We start from the raw sequence: 12,294 nt of genomic DNA on the forward strand, positions 1-12,294 counted from the left end.
AAAAAGAAGTGACATACGAGCTTTCCATAGTACCACTGCTTATAAAATTATACACTTTTGTATTTTTCTTCCCAAAAATACCTTTAAATTTATTAAAAAATAACAATTTTAAAAAATTAAAATTATTAAAAAAAAAAAATTAGAAAGAGAAGAACCGAAAACACCAAAAGGGTTTTAAATCTTTTTCTTTTTTTCAAATTGCTATTTTTATATGTTCTTTTAATTTTTTTTTTTTTTTAATAACTTTAAGAGTTTTAGGAAGAAAAATGCAAAAATATCTAATTTGACACATAATAATAATAATAATGATAATATATAGAGGCCAAAATATATTTTTCTCTTAAAAAAAGACGACGCATAGAACATGCCTTTGGACTCTCCATTCATTTTCAGCTGGCCCTTCCTTAATGAATAAGTGAAAGAGACAAAAACCAAACTTGATTTTCAGAGAAATTACTCAAAATTATGGGGCCCATATGGCCTCTATGTATGATTGTTATTCTGGTACACATTCCCCTTCACTAAATACTCCAAAAGCTGGATTGACACGTATATATAATATATCATTACAAGTAGATTATGTGGCTGCAAGGCCCTCTTTTATTTTCAACTTTTTACATTAAATTATATATATATATTTATCTGTGTGTGTGTAATTTTAAGCTTAAAAATTAGATTTAATGTTTATTAAAATTAGGTTTAACTTCTCTTTTGTACTTTAACCTTTTTGAATAAAACATCATGATTCCATCCGTGAATTAATCTGCTGCTTATAAACTCTCCAAACACACTCAGACATTGATGGGTCAACATATATAATACGGGTGTTCAAGAAAGTAATCTAATTATAATTGAGACTAAATTCTCAACTCTCAAAAAATTCATCATTTTTTACGTACAATATTCAACCCATAATTTATTCTCTAGGGCATCAATTGGATAGAGGACCACTATTGACATGTTTTGACTTTGGCGTGTAACTCACGTGATTATTTTATATATGCACGTAGAATGAAGATCGCAACAAGATGTATAACGGTTGAAGTACATAGAATAGTTAAAAAAAAAAAGTATAACTTTTTATTTTATTTATTCACATTTTAGCAATTTTTTATTTTATTATTTTTTATTTATTTTTATTTTTATTTTTGTGGGAGAAAATGTGAAAGAAAGATGAGGAGAGAGAGTAAAAAAAAGAAAAAGGATTAGAGAAAATAAATAAATTAAGTTTATGGTGTACATGAACAGCTTCAACCTATTTATTGTTCATACTAGAAGGAAAAACTACATAATTGTTGGGAAATTAAACCGCCCGGTTAACCCCATATAACTATGGGCCCATGAAATAAAGACGAAGTAGTGGGCTAGGAAGAAAAGACCCTCGTGGCTTTCCATTGGGCTTCAGAAGGCCTAGTGAACTTTCTGGAGGCAGTCGGGAGGGGAAGACTTTCTCGGTTGATTCCTCATTCCCGAGACTAGTATCTCTTGAGGATCCGAATTCCTCCTAAGTACAAAAGAATCGCCCAGACATCCCCTTAGTCCATGCCAGAATCCTGTTACAAACCAACCCCTAATTTACAGTGGTTGATTCCCATACAACATAGGTATCTCTCTTGTCATATCCCAATATGACAAGGAAAGAGTGAGAGTTCATGAGTAGCCCTGTAATACCCCGACAAAACACCTGTTTTTATAGATAAAGATTTCCTACTAAAACAATTGATGTTTCCTTAAAACAAAACTTTAAACCAAAATATCTAAACTGTTTTCAAAGAACCCAAACCTTTGAGACTTTTTGAAACAAAAACCCCAAAATCCACCTCATTGGTCGAGTGCATGCTTGGGGACCATAGAGCGCCCGCTCTTGGCCTAGGTACGAGCGCGTGCTATGGGACCACAGGAGCGCTCGCTGGCCAGTCTACAAAACCATTGGAAAAAACCCAAACGTACACCTGAACCTTTTTACCCATTGTGTAATAGTACTCGAACGCTTGCTCAACAGTACCCGAGTGCTCGCTGCCATTTTTGAAAAGCAATTTTAACTGATTCTCCACTTTTCAGACCAAGGCACGTCCTAAGCCCCTACATAAACCATGCCCTTCGACTTCAACCCCTTCTTACATCAAGAAATCTTAACCCTAGAGTGAGGAGTGATCTTTGAGAGAGAAGGAGGAAGCCTTGGGTGGAGTCTTGCCATCCTCAAGGTGATTTCTAGTTTATTTCTTACTCTTTATGTTGCTATTGTTGCTTTCTTAGTGTTACACATTTTTAAAGTATACCTTGGCCAACCGTTGTGACAATTATCCACTTAAATTAATAGGCGAATAATTACTACGTTTTACTCGCAAGTGCACAAGATCAAAACGATAGTATAGAGAGCAAATACGAGATTATTCCCACGAGGATTGGTAAATTATGTTTAAAATTATTTTCCAAATTAAATATCTAAATATCACTAATTGAAAGATTAAATTGAAATTATAAGAATGAAAGTGTTAGAGTTTTGATATCCACCACTAATCATACTAAATTAAGATAAACAATTGGCCAATGGTACAATCATACCGATATACTTAATGCTTGCCAACCTAAGGGCATTGTATCTACTCCTTAAGCTATTGATCTCCCTAAGAAACGAATTAGGTAAGATATCTACTCTATTATTTTCTTTCTCAAATGATATAGCATGCTATTTACTAAGTTGTTATTTAAGAAAGCATAAATCTATGTAAATCAATAAATACATAAAACCTAGGACATGATATCTACTATCGGTTTTTCATATTGATTAATCCAAGAACCCGTTATGAGGTTCTTTTATCACTTTATTATGCCTAAGACTCGGTCATCCAAATTGACATAAATAACAAATCTAAACACATGCATATATTGATAAGGCACATTTATATGAGGAATTCAATCAAATAGAAAATAATCAAGTTAAGTATCCCAAAATATAATTGCAGCAAAAGCACCAATATTGCAATCCTAAAGAGACATGATTATGGCTTTAATCGAGCCCTAATTAAAGTACTAGCTACATGATAAAATAAATGAGAAAGAGAAGAAAAACCCAAAACTCTTCTTGATCTAGCTTCCAATTCTTCTCCCGAGCTTGTGTCTGCTTCTTCCCCCATCTATTTGGATGACTAGAGGGCCTATTTATAAGGTTTGAAACAACTCTAGACGTTCTTGTGCAGCCTAACAACTTAACAATTGAGTTGGAATTGGATTCTAGTCTTCAAAACCATGAAAAACCGTGGCAAATCGTGTCCAATGTTGCCCAACGCACAACTGCACTCGATCACAAGATGGTGCGCTCAATCGCAGGTCTATGTTCGATCCTACTGATTTGACTGCTCGAGCGCATGGTGTTATGACAAATACCCACCAAAATTAATAGGCGAATATCTGCTACGTTTTACTTGCAAGTGCATGAGATCAAAATGATAGTATAGGATGCAAATACGAGATCATTCCTACGATGATTGTTGATTTTGTTTAAAATTGATTCTCCGAATTAAATTGCCAAACTATCACAGATTCGCAATGTTGAAAGAGAAAAAGATAACGAAAAGATTATGGATTTGACATCTACCACTAATCAGACTAATTAAGATACAAATAAGCCAATGTTCCAATCATGTTGATATATTTAATGTTTGTCAACCTAAGGGCATGATATCTACTCCTTAAGCTATTGATTTTCCTAAGCAATGAATAGATATGAAATCTACTCTAATTCTTTTCTTCCCTAAAGGATTTAACATGGTATTTACTAAGTTGTTCTTTAGGGAAACATAAATCTATGGAAATCAACAAACACATGAAGCCTAGGGCATGGTATCTACTCCTAGTTCCCCATGTTGATTATCCCAAGAATCCATGATGGATTCTTTTGTTAATTTATTAAGCCCAGGAATCGGTTATCCAAATAGACTAAATTAACAGATCCACATATGCACATGATAATTAAACACATTTATATGGGGAATTCAAATAAACAGGAACTAATCAATTTAAATAAACTAAACCATGATTGTAACAAAGGCATAATTGAAATCCTCAAAAGACATAATTAGGGCTTCAATCTACCCCCTAACAAAAGTATTTAGCTAGACATAATAAAAATAAACTAAAAAGATAAGAAAAGAAGAAACCGAAAATGACTCCTAGGAAGTAGCTCCACATTCTGCTTTTTGGAATTGTGTATTTTCTACGAGGCATAGAGGCCTATTTATAGGCTTAGAAAAACCCTAGAGACTCTAGAAAACCTAATAAACTCGGAGGGTCAGTCTCCTAATTCAACTAGGGAACTAAAAACCTAATTTGAAGTGAAAAAGGGCTTCTGCCGCATCTAGGCGCTCCGAGTGCACTTGATTGCATCCTGCGATCGATCCCTTGTGTGCCGCGCTCGAGCTTTCTGCTTCTGCGCTCAAGCCTAAGTGATGCGCTCGATCCTTGCTTTTTGCAGCTTCTTCCCAAAATGCCCTTGAAGCTTGTAGCTTTTCCAGAAATGCTTTATTTTCTTAAAAAACCTAGAAAAATACATAAAACATAAAAAGGAAGTAAAACAATACAAAATAACAAAACTAAGATATTAAAAAATGTAAATTAATGGGCTAAAATGTGATTATTTTAGTTCTTATCACACCCTCAAACTTATATATTGTTAGTCCCTTAGCCATATGAAACTAAAAATAAGAAGAAACGAAAACAAAAACACTCTATCTCCACTGTCCTAGGAAACACGATTGCATTTAGTATATGCAACAAGCCTTTTAAACCCATTGGCATCCCTAGTAGGACGAGTGAAGTCTCGTGAGAGTTTAACATAAATGTTACCCACAAACATTATGCAAAGTTTATTTTGTCCCCAAAACTCAAGTGTCACTTAAGACCATGATTTTCATTCATTAGCAAGAATCGGAATTTCAAAGTCTAACTACTTACAAAAGACAAGCAGAGGCATCACAAGTTCAAAACAGTGTAAGGTGAGCTAGCACATAAATATGAAGCTTCCAATTATTTCCAATGTACAATATCTTAATATCTCAAAGTTCACTGGGATCCCCATCAAAATAAATAACTATGGCATAACTTCTTTTTTTTTCTTCTTTTGGGTTAGGCTGTGTAATGTTTGATTCCCTAAAGTTTTTAATTCTGATAAAAATCCCAGTGGAATTTATCTCACAATTATTCTACAATGTTGATGTGACAATTCCAATCAATCTTTACGATTATTATTATTTTTTTATATTTTTTTTTATTTTACAATGATTAATTTAATGATTGGTTTAACTCAACTGTTTTATGGTTGAGGATCTACTTATTAAGCATTTTTTCGCTCACCCTTATTATATTTGTTTTCAGGTTATAAGCATGAATGAATAGAAGGCCTGAATGGGGAGTTAGAAGGACCATAGACTCATTTCATGAAACATTTTTTTTTCCTTTTATAATAAGTGCACTAGCACGGAGTCTTTTCTATTTGGATTTTTAAATTATGCTGTTAGTTTTCTTTTGTTTATACCAAATGTTTTCGCATTTAAAATTTTAATATTAAATTTTTCTTGTGCTTATTTTAATTTTTTCTTTTTATAAAAAAATTAACTCAGCATTTAAATAATTGCTCTGGAAAGCTTTATAATAGTTTGTGTTTTGAGAGATCAAGTTAGTAAACCTAACCTTAACGGGTTAGGGGCGTTATAGTGAATGTCATCTATGCTTTCTAGTCTTTGCACACGTCTCGGTTGGTAGCTTTGAATGTGATTGTAGAGATCAAATGATAGACTCATATTATTATTATCTCTAACAGTTCTCTCCTGTCCTATTATTGTAAATTTTTTATTAAATTTATGAGACTTACGTGGGTCTCACAAATTTAACAATACATTTGCAAGAATAAGAGCAGAAAAGATCACTAGGGAGGAAAAAAAAAACCTTTTTTCTAGAATTATTGTCTCAAACCTCAATTCATATTAAGACACGAGTCGTTATTATCTCTAACAGTTTTCTCTTGCCTTATTATTGTAAATTTTTTTATTGAATTTATGAGACTCATGTGGGTCTCACAAATTTATCGATACGTTTGCAAGAATAAGACGAGAAAAGATCACTAGGGAGGAAAAAAAAATCATTTATCTAGAATTATTGTCTCAAACCTCAATTCATATTAAGACACCCGTGACTCCATGAGTCGTTACAACTTACAAGCAACTACGACCAAGTCTTGGTAGACGACAATTCAAAGATAAATAAAAGAAAGAAAAGTAGACATGAAATGTGACTTCATTTAGATTCCACAATTATTGCATATATTTTGTGCCTTACTTTCTTTATAAGTGCCTTTCTTTTCACTAAAAAAAAAACACAAACAAAAAAACATCTTTTTTGCTGGTGTGAATTCTTTGGTAGGCTTTTTATTTATAAAATTGTATTGCAATCTACGACACCCCAACAAACATTGCGTTATGGTGGTGCTGTACCTTGCCCTTCAAGAATCTCCAACCGGGGGCATCAAATGCAATTTACGTTCCCCAACCACTCAACCCAGCTGTACACACTGGCCCCCACTTCAATCTAATGCTCATTAATTACGCACAAAGATCATTATTACACATTGATTTGAACGACATGTTATTATTAAGTCAAGCTTAAATGATAGGGAAATGAAATCCGGAGGATTCCAATTGGTGTTTTTAAGAGGGATTAAATGATTATTTAATTTTCTAAAAGGAAATCAAGAGGATACAATTAGTGTTCATAGTCTTTTTTTTTTTTTTTTTACAATTTTACTATTCTCAAAAACATTGATGGGCTCTTCTCTATTTCTTTTGAAATTGAGAGAATTTTTTTTTTTTTTTTTTTGGATAAATAGAATCTAGTTAGTGTTTATAAAATAGCCATTCTAATTTTTTTGAACATTGTTCTTAAAAATATGAGGAGTGCTACACATTTAATTTTTTTTTTTTTTTTTTTAAATGTTAGTTTCCAAATGATGTGTTACCATCTCATGAGATTTATTATTTTGAAAATTGTGTCATCAACTTATTGGATGATGATACATTATTTGAGAATAACTTTTGGAAAGAAAGTCTTGGGATGTCTAGCATTTCCCGAAAAACATTGATTGGCTCCTGTATTTCATTTAAAATGGAGATGATCATTGTCCAACATATAGAGTTGTGCTATTTTTTCAACTCTTGTTCATTTGTTGTTTAATTTTATTTCAAATCTACTATAAAATTGGTAAGACTTACACGTGAGTCTTATAAATTTAAGAAAAATGATAAAAATTAGACAAATGATAAAATTCATTTATTTTTTAACCATTTTTTAATCATTTCTGTAGAATGAATGAATTCACCATTAAATAATTTAAATTTATGTGAAACAAGATCTTATCTTTCATTTGAACTGGATAATATCTAGTTAGTTATATATGAATGGTATTTGTGTTTTTTCACTTTTTAAGGAGACAAAAATACCCTTCTAATATAACTAATTAAATATTCTCTAGTTCATTTAAACTTGAGAGGATCCTAATTCAATTTATGTGAAGTTCACAAATTTAATGGTTGATCTATTAAATTTATAAAATGAGTTAAAAAAAATGAAAAAAATATTGATCTGAACTGTTTTTCTAAAACTAATTTTTCATCTAATTTTTCACCCATCTAAAATAATATAAATAGAATTAAATAGAATTTAAAAAAAAAAAAAAATAGGAGAGGAAAAAATAGCATTTCTTATACCATAACAATTAATACAGGTAAATACAGTAATGACAAACCGCGGAGGGCGTTTCCGTCATTGAACTCGTCAAAATTCTGAAAGGGCCAAAACATGCATAGAAACCGAGACCTTCGGCAGCATGTGAACTGAACAAAACACGCCACTTTCTCCCCCTCAGAACAGCAACCTGCAAAACCCTGTTTCTTTTGTTCGCTTGGATTTCTTTATTTTTATATTATGGAATTGGAAGCACCAGAACCCAACCAAACCCATTCAAGAAACTGAAGGGATATTATCATTTTTACCAATTTAATATAAATATTTTTTTTATCTTCTATTTTTTTTATTTTTTGTACCAAAACAAACTCAAACATCCTCTTCAATCACTGTTTCTTCTTTTCCACTTCATCGCAGACCAAGAACCGAAAGCCATATTGGAACTACTATCACCTTTCACCTGCCGGGGAGTTCTTCTGGGTTTTCTTGTTCATAAATGAGATGAGATGGGGGAGGTGAGAAGACCCACAAAAAACAGGGGATTCTATGTGAGGATGAGGCTCTTGCACACCAAAAATGGCAGACCCCAAGAAAAGAACTTCTTTTACAGATACTACAAATGGGTCCTCTGGTTATCCCTATCCCTCTATCTCTTCAGCTCCTATTTCATCACCAAAGACAACAAACCTCCCCCTCTAGCCAAAACCCGTGTCTCTTCTGCATCTCGCGCTCTCTACGAGTCCACCAACGCCAGCCTCCTCCAACAACCGATAAGCAATCCAGGTGAAGAATCGTTTTTCCTCCGTCAACCTGTTGCTCAAAATTTTTATTAAGATTTATTTTTTTATTTTTTTATTTTTACATTTTATTTATTTTTTTGCAACAGCGTTGTTGAATAACTTGAAGATTTTCGTGTACGAGCTGCCGCCGAATTACAACACGGACTGGCTTTCAAACGAGCGGTGCAGCAGCCATTTGTTTGCGGCGGAGGTGGGTATCCACAGAGCCTTGTTAAACAGCGATGTGAGAACTTTTGATCCGTATGAAGCCGACTTTTTCTTCGTGCCAGTCTACGTTTCCTGCAACTTCAGCACCGTCAATGGGTTCCCAGCGATTGGGCACGCAAGGAGTCTGATATCCTCGGCCGTCCGGCTCATCTCCTCGGAGTACCCGTTCTGGAATCGGACCCGGGGCTCCGACCACGTCTTCGTCGCCTCTCACGACTACGGAGCCTGTTTCCACGCAATGGTGAGAGGAAAAAATAAAATAAAATAAAATAAATCCAATCTCTTGTATCTGGCTTCTGGGTTTTTGCAAGGGTTTTCTGTGTTCATGATTATTGTGTGATGTTTTGTTTTGAAGGAGGACGTGGCGATTGCGGATGGGATCCCTGGGTTCTTGAAGAACTCGATCATATTGCAAACCTTTGGTGTCAAATATAAGCATCCGTGTCAGGATGCGGAGAACGTGCTAATCCCACCATATATTCCGCCGGATAGTGTACAGAAGGCTCTGGAAAATTATCCGGTGAATGGGCGGCGAGATATTTTCGTATTCTTCAGGGGTAAAATGGAAGTCCACCCAAAGAACGTCAGCGGCCGATTCTACAGCAAGTAATTGGTTCATCATTCCCTCTAATCTAATCAAAATCCTAATCATAGCTTTTGTTGTGTGCTAATTGACCGAATTGCCCTCGCGATGTTGATCTATTTCCCGTATTGTTCTTCGTTTTGACTCTTTCCATTGTATCTTTTTTTGTGGTAGGCGCGTGCGGACGGAGATATGGCGTAAATACAACGGCGACCGGAGGTTTTATCTCAAGAGGCAGAGGTTTGCCGGTTACCAGTCAGAGATTGCGCGGTCCGTTTTCTGCTTGTGCCCTCTGGGGTGGGCCCCGTGGAGCCCGAGGCTGGTTGAGTCGGTCGTGTTGGGATGCGTGCCGGTGATCATAGCCGACGGCATTCGGCTGCCCTTCGCCTCGGCCGTGAATTGGACGGAGATATCACTCACGGTTGCCGAAAAGGACGTGGAAAAGTTGGGGCCGATTCTTGAACACGTGGCGGCGACCAACCTGAGCAACATACAAAAGAATCTGTGGGACCCAAGGAACAGGCGGGCCCTAATGTTCAACAGTCAGGTCCAAGAAGGGGACGCCACGTGGCAAGTGTTACATGCTCTGGCTCAGAAGCTGGAAAGGTCGTACACTCGGGGGTCGGGGGTTTCGAGCCAATGGGCGTCGGACACGTAAGGGAGCGGGCTTTCAGAGTGCCAGCTAATTGTAGTTAATGGAGCACAGCTGGATTTTTCTTGGACTGCCCACAACGTATCAGAAGACGGAATTTTATTTTGATGGTGGGGTCCTATTTTGAAGAATTTTTTGGGCCGGTGGGTTCGCGACGAGATGCCCAGCTTTGATTGGCTGGTTGTTGTGGGGACGAAATATAATTTATGTAAATGCTGAGGAGAAAAATTAAATTTTTTTTGTTTGATATAATACTGTATTTAGGGGTCATAGTGATAGATGACGGGTGCTTGTTCGTGCAGATCGATCCCGCCAAATTATGTGCTGTAAATGATTCGCGTGAGAGCATCTGATACATGAAATGAATCAAAGCAAATTTTGTACATTTTCTTTCAATGTTGGTCTTGTCTGTCAGTCTGTGTGTGTTGCTGTTTGGCACGTGACGAGAATTCCAATGTGGATTATTTTTAATTTAATTAAATGACGGGGGCAGCGTAAAAAGGACAACTTTTTTTTAAAAATAGTGGGAAAGCTGGGGGCCACAGGGTTTAAGGACGTTGGCAGGGTGGCAGTTGAGAGTTGAGAGGTGTGTCAGAGAGCTTTAATTATGTGAAATTGTGAAATTGTTAATGGTGGTGTCAGTAGTCACGGATACGGTTCCCCAACCGGAGATGGAGGGGCATTAACGTCCAAACTGGCTCTATTCTTCTCGTCTGTAGTCTACCCCTTGTCCCATTCCCAGTGCGCTTCGCGGAAAGGGCGGTGGTTTTTTTTATTTAATGTGACATTGTTGAATTATTTCTTTTATTGGTTTATTATTTCAAAACTGGAACTACATGCAGATTGGGGTAGGGCCATTGTCACTCCAGTTTTATATATATATATATATATATATATATTTTTAAATATGCTTTAAAATGTGAATTTGGATAAAAATTTATTAGTTTGGTCCCGGGCGCCCATTAAAAAGCAGTCAAAAAATTTGAAGTTTTAATGCGCTTTACATTTGTGTTGCTTGACTGTTTATGTTTGATAAGTTTTAATACATTTTATAGGATTAAATTGAAAATTGAATTACATTAAAAAAATATATTTATTTTTTATTTTGTTTATATTTTGTTAACATTGAATGAATTATAATTTTTTTTTTATATTTTTTTTTATATATATATTAATTTCGTCTAGAATTTTAATATATTTTTCATCAATTATTTGGTCCCCCATTTAAATATATTTTTAATTCACGCTTTGGCTCTTGTCGATAAAATTTTTTTGTTCCGTCCCTAATTGTTGGGGTGATTGAATTTTTAATTAGGATTTAGGTTTTAAAAATTTATTTGGTATATTATCATTTTTATTATAATATGTGGCAAAGCATAATTCATGACATTATTAAGATTGACAGCTCAACTACTAATAAATTAAGTTGGAAAGTAATATTTTTTACTTAATTATTTTATAAATTATAAACTACAAAACTCATCGGTTTGTAAATGACTTTTTAATACAATTTACACTACTCTTAATCCCACGTATTGTGTTTGGGTTTCCGTGACATTGTTACAATTACCGAGTTCTTAATTAGGATTTACGTCCCAAGTACTGTATTTCGGATAAGGATGTCTTCAAATTTCATTGAAGTTGCGAATTTCGGGTTCGTTTGGATTTGTCATTTTTTTTTCTATTTTATTAAACTTAATTGAAAATTACGAATAACATCGAAGAGCAAAAAAGTTGAGATTATATTTAGGTTGTTTAAAAATTTTTGAGATGAATTGAGTGTTAATAGTGTCAAATCAACTAAAAATAAATAAAAAAGTTAAGAAGAATCGGGAAGAATTGTCTTCCCAAACAAGGCCGAAATTATTAATTCTTGACGGTGTTTTGCTTCCACTTACAACAAATCACACAATGTCGTCTTTGTCACGCCGGCAATGACCTGCACTTTTCCAACAAATCGCCGAGCAGGGTCTCGAGTTCTCACACTTCGTCTGTGTCCGAACAAGTTGAAGATAATAAACAATCTTGGAATTTGGTCAAGTATCACGAGGCAGGTTATGATCAAGTTTCTGATCAGGAAACACACCACTAAAAAGGATTAATTTTTAAGGAATTACTAAGACCGAGTGGAGAGAAGTGGTGGGACTTGTCACCATAATTACTGTCTCTCTTCTTCGCGTGGTCATGGCAATGGCAACATGTTTCACTATTTTGAAATGAAAAATGTTAGGCTTACGGCGATATTTCAGACTCACCAAAATAGTCAAAAATACAATTTTCTATTTTAATTACCCACTTTTTTAAAGCACTCTAACCAA

At 34.8% G+C, this 12,294-nt stretch overlaps 2 protein-coding genes across 3 annotated transcripts in view; one reads left to right on the forward strand and one right to left on the reverse strand.

Moving 5' to 3' along the window:
* Window positions 1-12,294, reverse strand: part of LOC132163812 (probable U3 small nucleolar RNA-associated protein 11) — a 38,301-nt gene that overhangs the window by 6,850 nt on the left and 19,157 nt on the right. The window lies entirely within an intron of this gene.
* LOC132164338 (probable glucuronoxylan glucuronosyltransferase IRX7) lies at window positions 7,874-10,375 on the forward strand. Its single transcript, XM_059574835.1, has 4 exons — window positions 7,874-8,517; window positions 8,621-8,982; window positions 9,097-9,347; window positions 9,499-10,375. The coding sequence occupies exons 1-4, from the start codon at window positions 8,241-8,243 to the stop codon at window positions 9,980-9,982; spliced, it is 1,374 nt and encodes a 457-aa protein (XP_059430818.1). The 5' UTR covers window positions 7,874-8,240; the 3' UTR covers window positions 9,983-10,375.

The sequence above is a fragment of the Corylus avellana genome, chromosome ca10 (assembly GCF_901000735.1).
Source record: "Corylus avellana chromosome ca10, CavTom2PMs-1.0".
Lineage (NCBI taxonomy): Eukaryota > Viridiplantae > Streptophyta > Magnoliopsida > Fagales > Betulaceae > Corylus > Corylus avellana.